Below are 23,749 nucleotides of genomic sequence, written 5' to 3'. Positions count from 1 at the left end.
ATTAAAAAAGCCAATATGCAAAACTAATGCGCTTTACGAGAATGCAAAAACACTATGAAGAAGATGCACCAAAAACGCCACGTGTGTCAACGGCCTCATCATGACGTGTCCTCGGATGCCTTGTGTCCTGGCAGGTGAACTGCTGGTGCATCAGCACATGAGTCCACAGAGAGGGCTCCGAGACCACCTCTGGCACCTGTGCTGTAGTTTTGCCAAAACTGGATAAGACGGCTTAGGCCGGCGGCACACGTGGCATTTTGAACCTGTATTTGGGTCGTTTTTAAGCATTCTGTTAAAAAACACATGTATTTTGAAAATTCATCTGTTTTTGACCGGTTTTACCAAATATCTTAATTAAAATGGGTCAAAAACAGATGCGTTTTCACGCATGCGTTATTTAACGGACTGCTTAAAAATGGTCCAAAAACGGGTTCAAAACGCCACGCGTGCCGCCGGGATTAGTTTTAGGACAGCTGCACACATTTGGAAAGTTTGTTTAGCAAAACTTAATTCTTGTGTCAGCCGTGTATAGAGGCCTGAACCCAAAATAACTTAAATGTTCATGTCCAACTGCCTTTAATTTATCATTAAGCATCAGACCCCAGTGGTGCTGTATAGTTATTTCCCATCTAACATTGTCTATCTTTAAGAAAATATTAGTAACTGCCCGAATAATTATGTTACAGCATGTACAAAAGTGTAGTGTTGTTCTCCATATTGGATTTTTATAGTATCTGCGTCCGTTTTTTCAGTATGTCAATTGTTTCTTTAACATCCACAAAAATTATATACAGGCGGTCCCCTACTTAAGAACACTCGACTTACATCCGACCCCTAGTTACAAACGGACCTCTGGAGATTGGTAATTTATTGTACGTTAGTCCTAGGCTACAATAAACAGCTATAACAGTTATTATATACTATATATACAACTGTATATATGTACTATTATATACAGGTGTCTGTAATGAAGCTTTAGTGTTAATATTGATTCTTATGACAACCCAAAATTTTTTAAATCCAATTGTCACAGAGATCAAAAAAGTTCCGGTTGGGACTACAATGATAAAATATACAGTTCCGACTTGCATACAAATTCAACTTAAGAACAAACCTACCCTATCTTGTATGTAACCCGGGGACTGCCTGTATATATATATATTTTCCTAAAATAAAAAGGAAAAAAAAAACTGATTCTCCAGCATGACCTGAGAAAAAATTGGAACACACATGATCCATTGACTTCTATATAATTAGGTGGTCTACAGGTGAGAAAAAAATGGCGTGTGGATAGCTATATCGACAACCATGGGAAAGTGTGCTATCCACAAAAATCTCAGCATGCGGATGTGAAAAAAAAAATATCTGAAAGAGCTTTTGATAAAGGCTCATTCACACATCAGTTTTTTCACATCAGAATACGATCTGTGATTTCCTTCGGACAGAATACTGACCCTTTATTGTCTATATGGCTATTCACATGTTTGTTTTTTAATTACTTTAGGTCCACTGGATATACATTGGAGCACCCACGTTAGTCAATGTGGACTATTATCAGGAATTTTGACTATTTCTTCACTTACACTACCACCCTGCCAAGTGGTTATTGAGAGGCATGAAGAGGGCCGTGCCGATCCACAGAGAGGGCACTGGTGATAGCTTGCACCAGTAACTGGCACAGGGTGTACCACAATTCTATGCCATGACCTGGCATTCTGTGTCAAGATTTCTTTCCATGTCCAAATAGCATCCATCGTTTTGTTTTTTTTAGGTCTGCAAAGAAAATCAGGGTTTAACATTGGTTAGTTGGCGGAACAACTGGTTCCCCAGCCTCATCTGGCTGCTCATCAGTTTCTTTTGCAGACCCATAGGGCGCCTTTCCACGTGGCGTTTTCTCGCGTTTTTAAACGCATCCAAAACGAAAATGGGAGGGTTTGGCCAAAACGCATATGCGTATGCAATGAAACTCATGCGTTTCAGGCAGACCCCCCCCCCCTCCCGCTTTTGTTTTGAATGCATTTAAAAACGCAAGAAAAATGCCATGTGGAAAGGCGCCCTTAGACTTCTAATGTCCTGTAGGAGGATAGACTCTAAAAACAGTTCCGTTGAGAAAAGCTGACATGAAAAAAAAACCATAGAAAATAAAGGGTCAGCATGTTATCCATAAAAATCATGGATAAAATACTGAGAAAAAAATGGATGTCTGAGTAAACCCTTTTAAAAGGAAGGTTGTCATTCTGTGAATAGGACACGCCCACTGGACTCCAAAGCACAAAAGAGACTAGATTACGATGAATGAAATACAAATTATATTAAAACACGCCATACGTTGCTTCATGAGAGTATGCTTTTTTTTTTTGTCTTTAGTAAGTTGTATCTGCATAAAAACAGAAATGTTTCATGGCAGAATATGTATTATTGTATAAATGCCATTGTTAGGAGAAGCTTGTGTGATTAAGTACTAGGCAGGAAAGAGTTTCTCGCAGGGTAGGGCAGGGGCGTGGTGCAGGTGGAGCAGAGCTTTACCTAGTGCTTCGCCTCAGTAGCCTGCAAGTATTCACAGGCCAGGTGTATGCCAGCAGCAGGTACACAGGTAGTCATGTGTTGCCTACTCTCCAGGATGCATTGGTCTCCAGGCTTCAAGCTTTGAGAGTGCAGAAGGAAAACATGGACAGGTTGGGGAACGTCACCGTAAAGAAGGATCATGACCCTGGGCTCTGGAACCTGGACTACCTGATCACCTGCTTTGCTGAGAAGAAGATCTGTGTGTCCTTCGGGCTCTGGCTGCTGTCCTGCTTGTTCTGGTTCACCTCCTTCTCCCTGTAATGTCACCTGTTCCTTCCTTGTTTAGCTTCTGGCCTCTTTTGCAGGAATTACTCAACTGCAGTCAGCGTAGATGGAGGGGGTTAAATTACCTATGGTGTGGTGAGCTAAGTCACTGCACATACTTGAGCTGTAGTTCTGCTTAACAAGCCTTCTTCATATGGTGTATGTACATATATATATATATCATGTGTGAGTGTTTTATTGGCATTTTCTGTATCTTAAGACTGAACCAGGAAGGAAAGAAAAGCAGAACCCCTCAATGCCCGCCTGTATTTCTGTATATTATAATTTCAGAAATCCTTAACATCCATTCAGATTCCTCTTTTAATTTTTCAGAGGTTCTTTGGAAAATGACATTTGTAACCTGACTGGCATAGGGATGTTTTTTGCATTTATCAAAAAACACAGACTGATTATACAAGTGCATTGGATCTACAAGGGGTCAGTCTGAATCCAAAATATTCACATGATAATGTGTTGTGTATGTACACAACAAGGAAGTTAGTGCTGTGCCCCTTTGACAATAGTTGGCAGTTGAAGAACCCTATATAGGATTTATAACTGTATGCTCATAGGTTTCTAATGGGAGGGAAATTAATGATCATTTTTAATCTGCTGTGAAAACTCTGTAGCAGACTATAGGCCACAGCTATTAATTGCTTCTGTTGTGGCTTTCACATAAGGGTACTAATAGTACACCTTTCAAGGTAACAAAAAGAGGCATTGTTTCCAACCCTGGAAAACATATTTACATGTTTCCGTGATGTAGGAAATGGAACTAACTTTTTTTTTCTCAAATTCTTTTAGACATTTCTTCTTGAGGTGTAAACGAAAGGCACGTTATGAAGAATCTGTGTTCTGGAGCATTTATGGTTTTTTTGGTTCTATGTGTAACACAATTGGGGCTTTGTTGTCCAAACAGCTTACCATTCAGGTATGGATTATAATTGTATTCATAAGATGTATATATACAACTAGGCAACACCCAGGCTTGGTATATGATATATAATAATGAAGTATTCATCTACCGCAGTGATTTTCAACCTGTGTGCCGCGGCACACTAGTGTGCCGCGACACATGGTTGAGTGTGCCGCGGGGAAAGATCCCCGAACTATGGTGCCCGGCAAGTGCTGCTGGGAGGGCCCACTCGTGGCCAGATCTCACTCCCCTGCAGCCGGCCCATGCCGGGTGCTGGCACCGCTTGCCGAAAGACGCTGCCATCCCCAGCAGCCTGGCTGTGCCGTAAAGTGGCGCGCGGTATGCTGTAGGATGCTGCGTGTGACGCGCTGTGCGGCTGCCGGCAGGAGGAGGAAGACGACGAATTGGAAGCTCCGGATCTGAGTAGAAGACTGAGGTGAGTACTATTCTTTTATTTGAAATGTCACATTTACTAGTCCATGGGGATGAGAAGGAGCTGTATATAATGAATGGGGGGGCGTGAGGAGGGGGCCACATATAATGAACAGGGGGAGGTGTTTGAGGAGGTGGCCACATATAATGAACGGGGGGGGGGGCGTGAGGAGCGGGCCACATATAATGAATGGGGGGGGCTATGAGGAGGGGACTATATAACGAATGGGGGGGCATGAGGAGGGGGCTGTATATGATGACTGGGGGATGAAGAGAGGACTGTATATAATAAATGGGGGGTGCATGTAATGTTTGGGAGAAAAGGAGGGGGCTGCATATAATCCATGTGGGGCTGCATATAATTAAACTGTGGGTGGTGAGAGGGGCCTGGGCTGTATATAATTAATTCATGGGGGGCTGCATATAATTAATTTATGAGGGTGAAGAGGCTGTATAAAATGGGCCTCTAGGGCCTTTTAATTAGTAAAGGGAGGCCTCTAGGGCCTTTTAATTAGTAAAGGGAGGCCTCTAGGGCCTTTTAATTAGTAAAGGGAGGCCTCTAGGGCCTTTTAATTAGTAAAGGGAGGCCTCTAGGGCCTTTTAATTAGTAAAGGGAGGCCTCTAGGGCCTTTTAATTAGTAAAGGGAGGCCTCTAGGGCCTTTTAATTAGTAAAGGGAGGCCTCTAGGGCCTTTTTAATTAGTAAAGGGAGGCCTCTAGGGCCTTTTTAATTAGTAAAGGGAGGCCTCTAGGGCCTTTTAATTAGTAAAGGGAGGCCTCTAGGGCCTTTTAATTAGTAAAGGGAGGCCTCTAGGGCCTTTTAATTAGTAAAGGGAGGCCTCTAGGGCCTTTTAATTAGTAAAGGGAGGCCTCTAGGGCCTTTTAATTAGTAAAGGGAGGCCTCTAGGGCCTTTTAATTAGTAAAGGGAGGCCTCTAGGGCCTTTTTAATTAGTAAAGGGAGGCCTCTAGGGCCTTTTTAATTAGTAAAGGGAGGCCTCTAGGGCCTTTTTAATTAGTAAAGGGAGGCCTCTAGGGCCTTTTAATCAGTAAAGGGAGGCAGCTAGGGGTTTTTTATTAGTAAAGGGAGGCCGCTAGAGGTTTTTTATTAGTAAAGGGAGGCCGCTAGAGGTTTTTTATTAGTAAAGGGAGGCCGCTAGGGGCTTTTTATCAGTAAAGGGAGGCCGCTAGGGGCTTTTTATCAGCAAAGGTAGGCCCTATGGGCTTTTTATTAGTAAAGGGGGGTCGCTAGGGGCTTTTTATCAGGAAAGGGAGGATATCCCTTTTGTGTTCATCAAAACAGGCCCAGGTTTCACACTGAGTAAGTAAAATAAATTTAGAATCTATATTATTAACTATATGTATAATATGACAGTTTAGTGTCATTTTGTGCTATTTTGGTTGGTGGTGTGCCCCAGGATTTTCTAAGTAGAAAAAGTGTGCCGCGGCTCAAAAAAGGTTGAAAATCACTGATCTACTGGTCCTGTAATCACTGATGTCTGTTGATCATTTGCTTTAAGGTAAATCAACCAGTGGCTTTAACCCAATCATGTTTACACACTGGCATGTGCCCCCTGAAACAGGATCTGTTCTTCATTTAGCTTTTAATGACTTTGCTTGGCTAGAAAGGGATTTAAAAAATATGTAAATGAGCCTCAGGGGTTCCTGTCTACGTCACAGAAGCCCTTCTGGCTCTGTCATCTGCCAATTATTCATGGCTTCATTCAGTGCCAATGCACACCTCCTCCGTCTACTCCTCTGTCAGAAAGCTGGTGATGTCAATGCGGAAAACAACCATGACCACTGACATCACTTGATCTACGGCAGGGGAGCGGACAGAGGAGGTGGACATCGGTGCCAAAGGAAGGAGTGAATAATTAGGAGCCAGAAGGAGTTTCAGAGTTTCAGTTACATACACAGGAGCTCCTAAGTACTGTACTAGTACTAATGCATAACTAGTGCATATTTTAAGTCATTTTTCTCAAAAATAAGCCATTAGCATCTAAATAAAGAATGGAACCTGTTTCAGTTGTCACGTGCCAACATGTAATTATGCTTGGGTTAAAACCACTGAATCCAGCTGGTTGATTTCCTTTCGAGGAAATCCACCATCAAAATCCAGCATGATAGACCAGGGACACTTACTCTTAAATCCAGGCACACTGACTGTGGTAATCTTCAAATATTTCTTATCCATGGCTTCCCTCCAAAAATTAATTTTATAAATTATGCTAATGAGACAGAAGTGCTATGGGGGATTTATCTGAAGTATTGTTTACAGAATTTTTGTTGCCGCTGTTTTCTCAGTTTACATTCGTTCTGATGGTTTTATTTGCTCTTCTTTGTTAACAGATCATCACCGGGGCATATATGGCATTATCGGATATTATAAACTTTGTGCTGACTTTATTCCCAGCATGTAACTCCAGAAACAGAGTTGGGCTGAGTAAGTGACATACAATGGCCATTTGTTAGAAATTATTTATTGAGACTAGAGGCATATATGTTTATGTTCATTTTCCTGAAGTTTTTAAACCAATACCAGGAACAAATTTCTTTCCAATTTCAGAATCTGCAATAACAACACCGTGAGTGTCCAGTCTTGTGTTTTTTTGATCATTTCAACTTCCCCCAATGTACCAGTTCTCAACTTCCCAACTTCACATACACTGCTACCATTTCTGCCTACTGGAAGGACAGTGTGATTTATTCTTAAAATTATATCCCCCTTAAACCAAAAGTATACATTGAGGGTGGCTGCACTGCCATTTTCCGCATTATAACTGCGTGACAGGAGTTTGTGTAATCATAAGCAGTAACTGTGATATGGATTTTGCCTTGTCCTATAATTTTTCTAGGAAGAAATAAATTACTAGATAATAATCAATAAACCATAAACGTGATTGGGTATATGGACGCAATGTAAGAAAAAATTGCTAATTGTTTATTTTCTGGTTACATAGGACATCGGAGTTCTAGAAGACGACATAAAAGGCATTTCTTATCTGCTTTGTCACTTGTTCTGTTTATACGTTTGGGGTATTGTTACTCTTTAGAAGAAAATTACTTTCCTGCTCCTGAGTTGCATTCTACTGGTCGGAGAAGGTTACTTGGGACAATGCTGCAGGTAACTAGAATTCCTAGAAGCAATAATCTTAGTGTTTTTTTAAAGGATATTGATGATGTAGGAAATACTCAATTTTGTTTTAACAATACATATATAACAGAAACAAACAAATTGTTGACTAAAATAAGATAACATGAACAGTAGAATGTTGTACCTCTACTTTCCAACAGCAGCTGTAATGTACATTAATAGTAATGGTCTTAAATATCTCAGGCCTTAATGCGCCAGTCATACACAATGATGTGTTGTTCTGCTTCATTCCATCTCCTACATGAACCTAGCAATAATAATCCTCTGGTAACACAACCCCTTTAGTTACTGATATGTCTCCGATTAGTTTGCATGAGGAATTACCAAGAATGTTGGACAAGAGATGGCCATGGTATGGTATTTTTGGCAAAAAGCATTTACCATATAGAACAGAAAGAAATATTTCCTATGTAAATGAGGAAGGGAAACAACTTGGGTTGATGAATATGTGAAACTCATCCATTTTATTTATTTTTTGTTAACTAATGTTTTAGTACTCACTACCTCTTTAAAATTACTTAAGGAATCCCTTTTGTAAACTCATCCTATGTGCACCAGCGTTGAAGGGTTTTCTGGCCCTACCTTGAGAACAGGGTTCTGTGTTCAGAAAGTGGTAAAATAGAAAGATGGTTGCACTGCACCACCTCTATTCATTCAAGTCTAGGGGCGAGCTGTACATGGCCAAGGCCCTCCCATAGATGTACATGGGAAGTGCTTTGCATACCATATCTTTATTGGGCTGGCAGTAGGGTGTGGGATAGTAAAACCCTGTTCTTGATGTTGTTGGGATCACATCGATCAGGTATTTATGTCAGATCTACTGCACCTTGATGGTGCATTTATACATGAAACATTTCACATGCAGTCAAAAACAGGAGTAGGTTGAAAAAAAAGAGAAAAAGTACCATATGTCCTTTTGTTTTCCCATTTCACTACTCAAATATGATTTGAAATCTCATACTGTTGCTTTAAAGCCAGGAGTGCAGGTTACTCCATTTTTGTAAATGTTCAGGCCTACACACTACCACCAACCTGTTATACTGGACAATGCCATATATTATAGGAGTTTCAGCATCACACAAAATAGATCTTTGAATGCTGTATTCAAATGACTGGTAAGTAGCCACAAGGGGTGGTGAAGAGTTATGGTAGGTTGTCCCCCTGGCTCAATCGGTAGTCCAGGTACATCGTGACGCCACTAACTATCCAGGTTATTACTTATTCAAACCAGGAGGTGACTCTTCTCCTTCCCTGTGACCTCTTTGGTCATCTTAATTAGATTAAGCCTCATGATAGGTTCCTTTTTATCCAGCCCAAATAATAATGGTTTCTAATGATAAATCCATAGCTTCCAATAGTACAATTCAAAAGATAAATATTTATTTTAATTTTTTTCTGAAACAAAAAAGGACTCAAAGGGATTTTAATAAATAGCAAATGCAGTTTTCTGATGTAATTGTAGTGGCTTTTTTTATCCTCCCAAGAGAATCCCTTTGTCCTATTTCTGCCACACTAGCTACTTTTGAAATAACTTGTGGCAGAGCAGGGATGGCTCCAACCATCAGATATAATATAACTTGAACAGAAAAATAATGGTTCAAGTTATCTATAATCCATGTCAGTTCCTGGAGCCAGGGGTAGAAGGTTCAGTCCTGGGTTTACATGTCTTCTAGTGTGGTATTACTTCTAGCATCTGCTGTGACTATATTCTTAATATTCATGTTGCTCTATCACTCCTATAAATACATAACAATCGGATGACAAGGCTTTGCTCTTAGTACTCTGTGATCATGTTCCAGGAAAATACGGATGTTGTTGGCTTTACACTTGGAATCGTTGCTGTTCTTGTCTCCTGGACAGTGAGAGTGCCTATCATCACAAGATTGGTAAGTGGCTTGCCTACAGAAGCTGTCATCACCTGTGTACATGCCAGTTGCTGATTCATATATAAGACCTATCTTAATCTACCGTATTTTTCGGCCTATAAGGCGCACCAAAAATCCCTTATAGGCCGGTGCGCCTTATATATGAACTTATACAGAAATGTACTACAGACAAGATGTACTGTACATTTACCAGTGTTTAATAGCTCCATCCCCAGAAATTTCCTGCACCTTCCCACACAGTATACAGGGTCCCTGGCTCCTGAAGTGCCCTGGCACCACAACTAACATTGTGCCCCTCCTGCCCTCCCCTAGCACGGAGAGGCCAGAGCTGCCATAGTGCCGACCACGAGGCAATCATCATCATCATCATCAGTAAGAAATCCCCCATACCTGACAGCCCTGTAACAGGGGAAAGAGAAGGAGCCACAGGGAACCCCACAGGAATAACACCCTGGCTGAGGAGGGAAGGAGAAGGGGCAGAGGGAGACCCTTAACCCCTGCTGCATCACCCTGCATTAACCCCCAGCAGCCCATACCTCTGAGATCGGAGCTCTCTGACACGCTGAAGACAAGTTTCCTGGGAAGTGTAGCTGGCTTGAACTGTGCACAGGTCTGCCACCTGCTGGTCATTTTTAGGTACTGCATTTGATCCTGCGCCTTATACTCCAGTGCGCCTATATATGAACCTAGATGTCTTAGCTGGCATTTATTAGAGGTGCGCCTTATAGGCCAAAAAATACGGGTATCTTTGGAGGCTTTTGTTATGCCAGCATTTTCACTTTCAAGGATATGGACTTCATATAACAGTTTGTAAAGAGACACTTTTACTTTACTGAGGAGCCCCAGAAAATTAGAAATCATTTAATGACCTTTCCAGGTGTGCCCCACAGTTACATAAGTTCCATTAAGGCCCCTTACCCACAAGCGTTTTTCTTGTGCGAGTCCAATGCGATCCCTCATCACATTGGACTTGCACTAAACTCTGAGACATCGCTGCTCAATGGATCTTTTCACACAGCAGGTTTTTTTTTTCATCCTTTGCGTCTCCGTTGCGATGCATAAAAAAAACCCTGATGGCATTAAGGGTGCATTCACACGCGGTATGCCCTCCATAGGAGACAGCGGAACACGGCCGCACACCAGGGAAGAGAGAGAGCATGCTCTATCTATTCCTGTGTGCGGTGCGGAATGGTGCCACACATGTGGTGTCCCCGCAGACGGCCATGTGAATGAACCCTAAGATACATCCTACTACCGTCTGTTTCTCCTGTGCAAGTTTATCAGGAAGAAGCAGAGAAAAAAAAACCCAAAACAAAATGCATTGTTGCATACACTGAACTCTGAACACACTAACCAAAATCTGATTAAACGTGTACAATTTTCACTGAAAAAAGACATTCACAAATCTCTGATCTCAAGTTATATTTGGCAGAATATGAGGTCTCTGCAATAGCAAACCGACCTAATGTTCTGCTAACCACGATACAGACATCACACAGAATTCTCATCGCTTGCTATCTGGTAAGAATGGCCAATAGACAAGTTTTTCCACTAACCATTTAAGAAAAAGCCACTATTTGAAAATATTTTTGCTTTAGGCTATATGTGTAATTTTGTGACTTTCTATCTATTGTGTTTGACTTTGTTCAAAACCTGCCTAATCCATAAAACATGAATAATGATTCACAGTTTTAAAAACTGATGACCTTCGTCCGGCCTTTGAGTTATGAAATACAATTGTCCAGGTTTATTTGATACTTATCATCCGAGGTTACTGACTACACTTTGTTATGGCAGATGATTACTTAGAATCCCTTTGAGTTTCATCCAATATAATAATTTATGTGTAATATACTACTAAGCATCTCTGTGTTCTGTATTTTATAATCACGTTTTATCTACAGTGCAAGGGGCTGACGTTCCCAGTCATTCGAGTGTGGGCTGTGCTGTTTTCTGCATTGGCCAGTTTGATGTATGCAGCTGCCATCATATCACATGATCGAAGCCAAGAATACTTTGTCAGAGCAATTCCTTGGTTCCTTATATCATTGGGTGCTGCCGCCCTGGATGTTGCTGTATCCTTTACTTTGGGCACACAATGCCCTAGATAACCACGGTATTTATTTTACTACAAAGCACTATTTATCCTACTTTTATCAATATTTGATAGCTGGAGTTCAAACTAGGTCTCTTATTGATGGGTAAAGGGGGTTACTCACAGCACTACTATGATCGCGACAGAGCCACAGTATACAGTACATGAAGCATGGTGTAGATCAGGGCAAGCCTTTGGTGAACTATACGATCTTGGAGATCATGAATATTAAATGTATACTGCAAATGATTTTTTTCACCAAAGTCAATACTAACACCACTGGGGCAGATTTATCAAGCGGTCTGGTATTCATGAGCACTGGTAAAATGAAAAATAACAAAGCTGTTATTGTTGGCGTTAGTGGTGACTGCAGGATGCTAAGAATGTTTCATTTTAAAGCCCCTCTAGGTGTTTGATACTGATGACCGCTGTTCCAGGTACTTTGCCAATGTCCGTAGAAGTTTACACGCTGGAAGCAGGTCACTTTATAAATTGTAAAGCCGCTGTGCCTGAATACTGCACCTGCCTGAACTCTTCCTTTTATGTGAACAGTTACTCAACTGCAGTATTCCTACATGGCCACTATAATGTGCACAGAGCCTTCTTTTCATGATCTGTTCACTATACAATTGCAGAATACAGCTGGTTGGGTGCTGGTCGTGGTAGGATAGGTAAACAATATTAAAGCGGTTGATATAATAAATAATTGATATTATTTGAGTATGGAAAAGTTCTACAATTTTCCAATATACTTTTTGTATCCATCCCTCATGGTTTTCTAGATCTCTGCTTGCTGTCCTTCTATAGAAAGCTTCTATGTTTACTTCCAGTAGATAGAAATCTGTCCATGGTCTTGTGTTGGACACGCAGGTGCCCAAGCTGTATCACACAAAATAATCAGAGCCATGTGATAGCAACTCCTGCACCTGTGTGACATCGCCTGGCTATGGACAAATTTCTATCCACTGGAGGTAGACCGAAGCTTTCCATAGAAGGACAGCAAGCAGATTTCTAGAAAACCACGAGGAACTGATACAGAAAATATATGGGAAAATTGTAGAACTTTTCCTTACACAAACCATATTAATTATTTGCAGTGGCATAACTTGAAGTTGATAGGCCCCAATGCAAAGTCAGTTCCAGGCCCCTGACTACAATGTATGGTTTATAGTACTAGTCTTCTCATATGGTAAAGTGACAAATGATGGGCCCCCTAAGCCTCTTGGGCCCAGAGCGACCGCACCCTCTGCACCCCCTCAAGTTATGCCCCAGATTATTTGCTGGAAGTAGACAACCCCATTAAATTCCCTGAAAACCCCTGTATGCAAAGGTAAGCTGGGCTTACACAAAATAGTTTCACAGATGAATTGAACCAAGGAAGCGCTTGGTATGAGTGTGAAACTTGTAGTCTTATTGAATGAACAGTAAAACAAGACTGATTTCTTGTTTTATCCTTCTAGTTAGTGCTGCATAAGGAACTCTAAATTTTCTGTACTTGCAACATAAAGTTTATAAAGTTTTTCAATTTTCAGTTATTTGAATAGCTTAAGACATTTTGTGATTTATCTGTTCTGAGAATACTTCTTTCTCTTTTTTTTATACTTTATTCTTTAATAATAAGTTCTTCTAAAGCTCTTCAGCTGAGGTATAAGATTACATAGATGCCTTGTGAAAAAGATAGGGGAATGCGTCACAGCAGCTAGGTCACAACCCTAAGTCACATAGCAGTGTTGTGTGCACATGCTGTACTACTGATTTGTACAACATTTCTTGTAGGATTATGGATGTTTTAGCATCAGCTTGAAAAAGCAACTTGTCACCACATTTGCACATATACAGCCAGTGATCGTTAATAGGACTCTATAGGAACTAACTGACACCCTTCTTTTAGCTAAATATTGTTTTTCTTACATCTCCATAAATTACCTTTTATCTTATCATGTTACCTGCCGTTAGAGGGGGGGGGGGGGCTTCCCATCTACCCCTCATGCCTTATGCCTCCTTACTATTTAGCAGTTCAGGTTATGTGACCAGAGTTACATCATTTCAGGTCCTTTAGCTTCTTAATAATAGAAAGCTGTACCCCATGCATGTATCAGACCACATGAAGTCACAGCAGCCTCCATGGATTTCTACTCCTCTCCATCCTCCATAGAGGCATGCTGAGATTTCATGTGATCACATACATGGTGTACAGTTTGCTATTGTTAGAAGGTTTAAGGATCCGTGATTATATCACTCTGGTCACGACACAAATGTAACACAAGGCACTGTGTATAAAAATTGACATATTTCCTATAACTAAATAAAGGTTTATACGTCTGTAGTTGAATATTAGCAGACAGTCTATAAGTACAAGGAGGCAGAGCTGATGTGAAGAGACACAAAGCTGTTAGTCACAATAATGGGGCGTGTAGAGAGAGAAGAGTCAGAGCCAGGAGACATGAGCCAGGAAAGATCATTTGCATTTCAGAAAAATGGCTGTAATTAAAGTACATTGCCCCACTGGCAGCTAATTTTAGATGATTTGGGGAGGACTTGTAGCCCTTTATCAGCAAGCATTGTTAACCGGAGTGATAAAATTTTAATACCTCCGACCAGTGATAGGGAACTGAGTACTTAGAGACTGAGTACCCAAACTACATTCAAAACCCACCTATTTATCACAAAGTGTCAACGAGCCAATTTAAGTCGTAACTTTTTGCACATTTTTTAGCCACAACTTTCAATCATATCAACCTGAGGAGGTCAATTCAGTTGAAATAAATTGGATTATCAGAATTTGGATGATCAATAAAGAATTCTTCCAGGGTCGCTTAAACAGAAAAAATTTTGGGTCCGGTAAAGACACTCCAATGATAATCCAGCAATGTGCACAACTAAGCGTCCCTCCTGCATCCCTAGGCTGCCAAGGATGTCACTTTAAAATGGCACAGAGCGTGACATCCAGGGCTGCCTAGGACTAGAGGAAGAGGAAGTTCTGAGTGCCACCTCTGGCACCTGTGCCATAGGCTGGCCACCAGGACCTTAGACATACAGGATACAAATATTTGATAGAATGGACATCACAGACTAAAAATAAAGACAATGCATTCTCTGCCTGTTATTTGATTAAATCTCACTGAGCCATCAGCTTGATATGTGGTAGAACCCTTGACATTGCAATATCTGCAGTTATTGTTACTGTCTTGTATAATGAAAAATAAAAGGATCCAGCAGTTGGGACTTGTATTTAATGCAACAATGGACGAAGAAAGCTGCAAGTTACTAGAAACAGAGGAACACGTGGCAGATAAGAGAAGCGTTGTCCATCTCACTACCACGAACGCTCAGGTTGGTTATACTGTAGAACATAATGGTTCTGATTCTGGTTTAGTGTGGCTACTCTCACAGTACAGCCTTTTACCATCAATAAGGTTGAAGTCCATTTTTGTTGTGGATTTGTTAAAACCTTTATCCACTTTAATTCTAAAATATGCTAAAGATTTTAAACTAGCACTCAGATGAAAGATCTGCACTGTGTACACCTCACGTGAACATTTATACTTTATGGAAATACTATAATATTTGTTTAACAACAGTTTGCTTCTAATGTATAAGCTTTGTCTAATTATGGAAAAGTTCACCCGTTTATATAATTAATTTGCATTATTTCTAGGACTCAAGCTGGTCACCCCTGAAAGCCGCTCCTAACAGATGTCTAAGCAGCAATGTATCACTGGGACGCTATATGAGGCTGAGTGTTGAGCAAGTGCAACAGGTAGCCATTGTTTTCTTCTTGTAAAACTGATCTATGCAAAAAACATTTGTGTTGGATTTGCTAATCTTTCTAAGTTTGAGACAGAACATTTAATCAAGGGTTGTCTGGGTATATAAATTTCTTTTTTATAATTAAGAGCTTTATACTTTCCTCTATTCATGCTCCTGTTCACTCGTAGAGCCACCCACCATTGCCAAGTCCTGCCACAGCCGCATGCTTGTTACAGCCTGAAACTAATGCTGTAGCAGGCGTGCAGCTGCGCTCAGTATGGCACAACGTATTAATGGGAGCCTGGAAAGAGGTGAGTAAAAGCTCTACATTATTTTTAAACTCCCCTCAGCCATATATAAAACATTTAACATAACTGGAAATCCCCCTTTAAATCTAATACATCATTATAGTGTGGAGTCTATGGAATGGCAGCTGGGGAGGTAATAGTGGGGTCTTAACCAGGGGCTTTCCTTTACATTTTATGAAAGTGGTGCAAAACTTTTAGATCTATAGTTGTAAATTAGCTAATATCTTCCACCCCCACCCATGCAAATAACAAATGAATGGAGATGTAAACTGGACCTCATCTTCTAACACACATGTTTTCTTGAATATTCAGAATGATATTGGAGCAGTGAGACTACCTGGTGATGGTCAGACTAACCCTGGGCTCATTTATCATAAGGAAGCACCACAATACCTTGACCTGAATGTGTATCCTCCTCCTAGTGTCAGACACTCCACAAATTCCCCATCCAGCTCTTCTGATGCATCTTATACTACTGACCTAGAGGTATGTGGTCTCTTCTCTCTATTTTACTTAATTTTTAAAACCATGCATGATGCTCATTGGGCTGATGATTTATTTTTGAATTAAAGGGATATTCCAAGAGTTGTAATTTTTTTTTTTCATTGAGCAAACATTAAAGGACAACTATCACCAGATTTACTGGTGGTAGACTGCCCCCCCCCCGGCACCCCCCCCCCCCCCCCCCCGCTCCCCCGCTCCCCCGCTCCCCTGTCATGATCATTAGCTTAGGAGCTTAGGAGTTATTGGCAGCTGTTTTCCTACTCCTGCAAGCTTCGTTTGACAGAGAAATCCATTTTATAAAAATATGCTAATGAATTGGAGGCGCTCCAGCCTGCTTCAACCAATCGCCTTCAGTCCCCAGTCGCTAATCAATTATTTACACCCTCTTAATCAAAATTCATGTTCCACACCTACCGCTAGTGCAGCAGACAGCGGGTGACATCACCCGGCTGTCTGCAAGTCCCGCGCATGCACAGTAACACTTCGCTTGTGCAGTCGGTTGTACACTAGCCAGGTTTCCTTGCACAACCGCAGTGGTCTACATCCGGCTACGCAAGTAAATTGTGCATGCGCGAGACTTGCAGACAGTCGGGTAACATCACCAGTTTTCTGCTGCGCTAGTGGGAGGGACAGAACATGAATTTTGATTACGGGGTCGTGAATACTTGATGAGCGAACAGAGCCTCTGGCTCATTAGCATATTTTTATAAAGTGCATTTTTTCAGCAAAACAGACCTTGAAAAACATAAGAAAACTGGTGCCCAGAACCCCCTAGGGTATCACTAGGGACAGTCTACTACCAGTAAACCTTCTCCATCTGCCATAGGTATTCATCCAGACCAGAAATAGACAACACAACCATATAAATTGTGTGCAGGGTCCAATTTCCACTTATACTAGTATATATAATATATATATATATATATTTTTTAATTTCCTCTTGTTTGTAATCTTGGTGTAATGTATGTGAACCCCTTATCGAATGTGCAGCACCATGAGATTAATGGTGTTCTACAGTGGCATACATAGAAATCAAGGGGACCCTATAGTTAGGTTTGAGCCCCCCTCCATGTTTTTTAATTTTCATTAGATGAGCTGTACAAGGTTGCAGTGCATTGCTCTCTATATTCATTTCCCTCGTCTACCATCATACCTCTGCCGATATATAAGCAAAAAAGGTCATGCCAGCCCACCACTCATCCCTATACCTTCTTCCTGTTTAATGCATGTCCAGAGACCTCCAGAGATTCATAAACAAAAGCAGAAAGCCTCCACTTTTCAGAGGTCAGTAAAATCCACAAAAAATACAGAGGATACAGCCTGCGGGGCCTTAGTCATGATGTGCACTTATTTAAACATCTTTTTAGTTAAAAATTTCCCGCTTACAACTTCCTGTGAGACACGTAGGAGGTTACCTTCGTCAAAATAGTTACTTTAAAACATATTGCATAATTTAAATCAGTACACCAGAGTCACCCCAAGAGACTAATGACTTGAAAGATATGAGCATGTTACATGTGTAAATGGACAAATATTCATACATGTATAAAAGGATGAATTGCTATTCAAAAAATAAGATGTATATATGCATTAGGTTCCATATATATATATATATATATATATATATATATATATATATATATCACTCCATGTTTTGCATGGTAACATAATACTAATAGCATAAAATAAGGCCATGTGCAACACCCTCGCCGATGCAAGGCAGAGTGGTTGTTGCAAATACGTCCCACCATGTAGCTTGCAGCCTGTGAAGGGTCTGATCAACCCCACAGCAGGTCACTACATAACACAAATGAACACTGCAGTGGTAGAACCTGCCTGGTAAGGCAGAAGTTAATTGTTTTCTGTGATGTAATTCCAGTAGCCAATCACATGTGTTATACCTTATGTCTGTAAGCTGAGATGTAATTGGAGAAGTAGCCACCACCTGACCAGTGGGAGTAACAAAACCCCTGGTCAGGAAACTTCTAGAAGTCAGTTCTCTCTCAGAAGAAGAAGCAGTCAGTCAGACCAGAGAGTCTGAACAGACAGATTAGAGACTCAGAGGAGTCTGTGCAGCCAGCACACCAGACAAGAGCAGGAGAGCTCAGCTCCCTGCCTGAGTGTAGTGAGTTAGTGAGTGAGGAAAGGGGTATCATCCTACCTTCAAGGGTGATACCTGAAGCAATCCAGGACAAGCTGAAGCGTCCGACTAGGACACAGTTATCTCCCAGTCTACCTTTTGCATCCAGGCTGATGATCCATCCTGTGGTTCCCTCCAACTACATCTCCAGCATTCCACCATTCTGTTAAGGCACGTTCCTACTGTTCCTGTCGGTTCCAATAAAGAACTGTAAGTTATTTTTGTTCAACGTCTGCCTCCGTCTGGTCCCTGCTACTACGGCTGTCATCATCACGGGCACCATATGCACTACACTGGGACTCATACTCCAGACCCCAAAGGGTTTCCCCAGGGAGAACCGCTATAGCAGCCTCTCCCTCATCATTTCTTGCCAACACCACCCTGCTGGAGACCTGCCAGGCTGTAGGACAGCCCTCCGGTTCCCCATACCAAGCACCGTGACCCTAGCATGCCTAGGCCGCAACCGCCAGCCACTCAGGTACTGTGGGCCCCCGGCTGACTCCAGACCCCAAGAAAAGGCTAGGCCCTGGTGGCGGATGTTGCACATGTCTCAAGTTTAGGCTCTCAGAATGTCTACATCCAGTAAGATTCATGATTTTCGAATTTTGTTAACCTGTGTCCCCACCTCTTTTAGATCTAAACACCCTTTCTCTTCATTGCCAAACCATTGGGGTAACACAGACAATTTGGTTTAGCAAGGAAAAGAGAAACGTGGCCTGGAGGTGGTCTAGTCTTAAGAATAATTGCAATTTCTTGCAGTATGCAAGAAATTGTGATTATTTCAGTGCTTCTACGCCAGAAAACTACCAATAATATTGGTGTACCTGAACCAAGCATAAGAGCCATACAATGATAAATACCCCACCCACCCCCTTTCTATACTGCCCCCTTTATTGTAAATCAACCTCCCCCGTACAATGGACACTTTTATTTTCCCCTCTCCCCTATCCTACACACCCCTCCCCTCTATACAGTGTCCTCAACTGCTTTATGCATCCTTTTCCCTTTACTCGTTTCCCAGTGATCCCACATGGCACTCAGAGGAGCCTCTGCTCCTGACTCTTGTTTTCCAGCAGCACCGTGCTGAGAATACAGAAGGAGCAAGATATATGCCTTTGGTGTCAGAGGAACTCTGCAAGCACTTTCTTGCACTCTATGGTATCTGCATCTTAGAGGAAACTTGACTGCTTTGCAGAGGTGAATGTTGACATTAGACATATTTTTACATTGATGACCAACAGGCTGCTTTGTTTTAAAAACTCTATTTTAACATTAGGCCTATTGCCACGTGCGAGTCTGATGCGTGCAACACGCTTGTGTGTGCAACACCACCGGCCAATGTGTAGGCAAGGGAGTGCTTGCGAATGAGGCCCTCTACCTGTAGAACCCCTCTAAGCGAGTCTGATCAGCTCATAAAGAGAATGCCATAGGTCTTAGGCACTCAGCAGCGGTAGATTCTGCCTGAACAGGCAAGGGTTATATCTGTGTTATCTGTGTAAATATGTTATCCAATTATAGGCTTCATTGTAAGTTGGAGTGTGATTGGAGAGTGAGACCACCTGACCAGAGGGTAACAAAAAATCCCTGGACAGGAAGTGACAAGCTCTCTTGGAACCTAGAATAACAACAAAGAAAAACAAAGGCAAATATTCAATGTATTGGGGGTCAGCTCTGATCTGTACCCATAAGAAGGAGCATCAGCCAGGGAATTAACAATCCACCTCATAAATATGAATTGGAACCTAGCTCCTGAGGAGCATCTCTTAGTGCTGAGCTCTCACCTCATGAGAAGCTTTTAAGGCCCAGCTCCCCTAGAGAGCAGACATCTTCTACAACACTGAGTGACCAGAGATCGTGTGTCACACCTTCAGTGCCACACACAGAATACCTAGGATTAAAGCTGCAGCTTCCATATCTGGACACAGCTACCTCCCAGCCTGCACCTACTACCAGGCTGGTGAACTACTCCTGAGGATCACTCTCCATGACCACTCTCAGTAATCCATAATCTCCAATAATCTGGTATCTGTACAAGATTGTTTGGCCCGTTGCCTGCAGTTGATTGAATAAAGAACCGTGAGTTATTTTGCACAACATTGCCTCCATCTGTTCCCTAAGTACGGTTGTTACACCAAGGGCGCCCCATCCACTACCCAGGGATTTATACTATGGACACTGAGGCCGGCGCCACACAGGGCGCTTTGTCTGCGCTTGCAAACGCAGACAAAGTCGCGCCCACCGTGGCGGGCCTCGGCCCGATCGCATCGGCGTTTCTATGGAAACGCCTGCGATCGGGAACGAGCCGCCGGTGTTTTGCGTTAATTTAACGCAAAACACCGGCGGCTCGTTCCCGATCGCAGGCGTTTCCATAGAAACGCCGATGCGATCGGGCCGAGGCCCGCCCCGGTGGGCGCGACTTTGTTTGCGTTTGCAAGCGCAGACAAAGCGCCCTGTGTGGCACCGGCCTAAGGGGTTGCACCAAGGAGAACCAGTACATCAGCCTCTCCCTCATTTAATTTCTTGCACACATCACCTGCCGGAGACCTGCCAGGTGGTAGGACAGCCCTCTGGTCCTCATACCAAGCACCGTGACCACAGTGTGCCTAGGCCGCAACCGCCAACCACTCCGGTATTCTGGGCCCCCGCTGCCTCCAGGCCCCAAGAAAAAGGCTAGGCCCCGATGGGGGATGTTGCATGTGCAATAGGCCTTATGTGAATTTTTCTCAAATGACCTGTAAAGAGTCACTGGGGCAGGGAATAGTCATGCTTGACTTTCCTTTCCTGGCTGAATTGTTGCCCCATTGTCCAGGTACAAAGTACATCATAACAGGTCTGGCTGACAGCTGCTGAATGTTTCTTATGATGATTAACTTGTTATTTGAGACATTAGTCAGGCCAGTGTGACTAATCTCCGGCCTTTCTCTGACTACTTTCTAATTACTTGTATGCAGTGCCCAGCATCTAAAATCTACCCAGATATTATGCTGACTCCTCGAACTTGTCCCTTCCCATATGTACAGATATAGTACTGGCTAACATGAATTATTGTACTTAATATTTAGTTAACAAACATAGGTGGAAGTCTGAGATATCCTGTCTTGTTAATGAAGGTTTCTATATTCACCAAAGTAAATAACGAAAACAGCACTTGTTTGTTGCTTCTTGCTCTTGTATGTTACGTTTGGAACCAGGGCACCAGCACGCAACAAACTACAGGGTTTTAATACTGTTCTTTTGGTTATTTACGACTTGTTAATCAGTTAAAGGACACCTGTCATCAGGTCTCTGTCACTAGTCCTATTTCATACATTAATCATTGTAAAATCATCCTTTCTTTATTATGTATATGAGGCTGGTCACAAGGTCAGAGGCAGTGATGTCACCCCTGTTACTCCTCCCCTCTCCTCCCCCTGCTCATGTCTGTGTGTAATGTATAGTAAAGCATTGCTGATGTCTGTGCTTTATCTGCTGACATGCTGCATTCTCCTAATACACGTGTGAGAGACACAGACATCACCTACACAAGTACCTGAGATGTTCTGCTATAACATGGCTGCCTGGAGCTGTTGTATCTCTCCTATACACACACAGGCTGCAGGGGGCGCCAGCACCAGGAAGCACACCATTATACAGCCTCACTCCATTATACAGCCTTGCACCATTATACAGCCTGTCAGTCAAGCACTGGGGGTGTGGCTGTGCCTCCCACTCATGAACAAGCTTGAATATGATAATAACTCATTGGACATCTCACAGGTCATTTGCATAAAGCTTTAGGACCTCATTGCTTAAGTTTACAGGCATGTAGAGGGACAATGAGGGGATAGAGGCAATGCTCTCTAATGGCAGTTTATGAAAATATATTTAGTTTATGGGATTAATTTGCCTGACGGGCTCTCAGCCATACATGATAACCGGTACTTCTGTACAAGTATTCACCACTAGAGGTCACTGTGTACAATCTCAAAGTCAAAAGTAAATGAGTTTATATTGTTGGTGTCGCTAAGTTTATCCAAGTGTATCTTGGCTAGTAAAAATAATGTCAAAGTTTCTATATACAGGTGGTCCCCTACTTAAAAACATCCGACTTAGACGACCTCTAGTTACAAACGGACCTCTGGTTGTTGGTAATTCACTGCACTTTAGCACTGGGTTATAAAAATCAGCTGTAGGTGTCTGCAAATAAGCTTTACTGTTAATTCTGGTTCTTATGACAACCCAACATTTTTATAATCCAGTTGTCACAGAGACCGAAAAAAAATTTCTGGCTGGGGTTACAATTATAAAATATACAGTTCCGACTTGCATACAAATTCAACTTAAGAACAAACCTACGGAACCTATCTTGTACGTAACCCGAGGATTGCCTGTCTTTATAAAGTTACATTTGCATGGACATTGCAATTAATAAAGTATTAAAGTGGAATGTGTACACAGGAACGTGACTAATAACTAGTAATTCTTTATCTTGCCTGCACTTTCTAAAATGTTCTGCACATATTAAAGAGAACCTGCCTTCTAAATGAACCCTCCTAAAATAAATACTTAATTAAAAACCATGATAAAAAAATTGCCAATATTGCCCATATTCTTTTCTATGGCTGCCGTGTTAAAAAAAACAGTTTGTAAACTTGTATCCAACTCACCTGATGTGAGTCACAAACCAAGTGAGTTCTGCATATTAAATATTAGTTGCGTTGCCCTGCCTCCTTGTTCCTTATTGACATGCCTCACTGCTAGGACATGCTGCTGTGTGGAACATTGAGAGAGAACTCTGTTACATGACATGAAGTGTCTTGAAATGTTTTTTTTTCAAACAACATTCACATAGGAAATTCCAGTTTCTGCCCAGTTTTTTCCCCCTACCTAAGATGGCACATAAAAGGTTAGTCATATATACCAAATTATTTTAATGTCCTGATGGAAAATCTTGTGATATGTCATCAAAGGACAAAACTAACAACTCCAAGGCACAAAACCACAGCAATGGAAATAAGATTATTTAAAAATATATTTTAGCATCATGTGTATTTTTAAGTTGTTTGGGAACATGCAGGGTTTCTGCCAGACAGGGTTTTTTTTTGGGGAGTAAAATAGAATACTAATAAATACATCTACAATCACCACATGTATATATGCATTAATACACACATCCACCGCTCTCATAGAGACATTAACCACATCATCACACATACAACACATTCTATATGGATGTAACATACATAGTCATATATGAAACAGAAATATCCTGTTATCTTACTCCGGCAAGGAGTAGAAAGGAGCCATGTTGTCAGTGTCCTAAGATGATGGGGAGATAGCTAACTGGAAATCCCGGATAAGGGCATTGCATAGATTGATTTTGGCGCCACCATCCGCAGCAATAAGTGACAGGTCACTAATATTCTGTAGATGAAAAATCTGCAGCAGAAATATGTTTTTTTGCATTGTATATGGGATTGCAATCAACGATGCTACAGTAGTGTATAGATAAAAACCATAGAAGGTCAGGATTCCACAAAAAGTTCTCATATGATCCAGGGACACAGTCTTGTTTCTAAGGGACCTTATCACTACATTTATGAGAAATTTTCTTCACACAGGAACATTTTTTTAATAACATCTAATTGAAGAAATATGGCAAATATGGTTTATATATGGCAGATTAGTGAAACTGAATGTGAGTGCCCAGACGAGAATACCCCTTAAAGTTAGACATGGTATAGAGAATCACAGAC

General features: G+C 41.7%; 1 protein-coding gene across 4 annotated transcripts in view; it reads left to right on the top strand.

Annotated features, from left to right (window-relative positions):
* The first annotated feature begins 2,474 nt into the window (after window positions 1-2,474).
* The window catches only part of TMEM44 (transmembrane protein 44), a 32,127-nt gene continuing 10,852 nt past the window's right edge, over window positions 2,475-23,749 (top strand). The window contains exons 1-9 of one of the 4 annotated variants that reach the window (XM_072142641.1): window positions 2,475-2,822; window positions 3,634-3,760; window positions 6,527-6,620; window positions 7,138-7,301; window positions 9,131-9,217; window positions 11,122-11,292; window positions 14,487-14,645; window positions 14,971-15,072; window positions 15,683-15,856. In XM_072142641.1, coding sequence (XP_071998742.1) covers window positions 2,668-2,822; window positions 3,634-3,760; window positions 6,527-6,620; window positions 7,138-7,301; window positions 9,131-9,217; window positions 11,122-11,292; window positions 14,487-14,645; window positions 14,971-15,072; window positions 15,683-15,856 — 1,233 coding nt within the window. In that variant the 5' untranslated portion in view covers window positions 2,475-2,667. Of the gene's footprint in view, window positions 2,823-2,968; window positions 2,989-3,190; window positions 3,268-3,633; window positions 3,761-6,526; window positions 6,621-7,137; window positions 7,302-9,130; window positions 9,218-11,121; window positions 11,293-14,486; window positions 14,646-14,970; window positions 15,073-15,682; window positions 15,857-23,749 lie in introns of those variants that run through there. The other 3 variants (XM_072142644.1, XM_072142643.1, XM_072142642.1) reach the window with 3 other exon arrangements.

This window comes from Engystomops pustulosus, chromosome 3 (genome assembly GCF_040894005.1).
Source record: "Engystomops pustulosus chromosome 3, aEngPut4.maternal, whole genome shotgun sequence".
NCBI lineage: Eukaryota > Metazoa > Chordata > Amphibia > Anura > Leptodactylidae > Engystomops > Engystomops pustulosus.
Note: the sequence above shows the minus strand (reverse complement) of the source record. Positions and strands in the feature narration are given on the sequence as shown.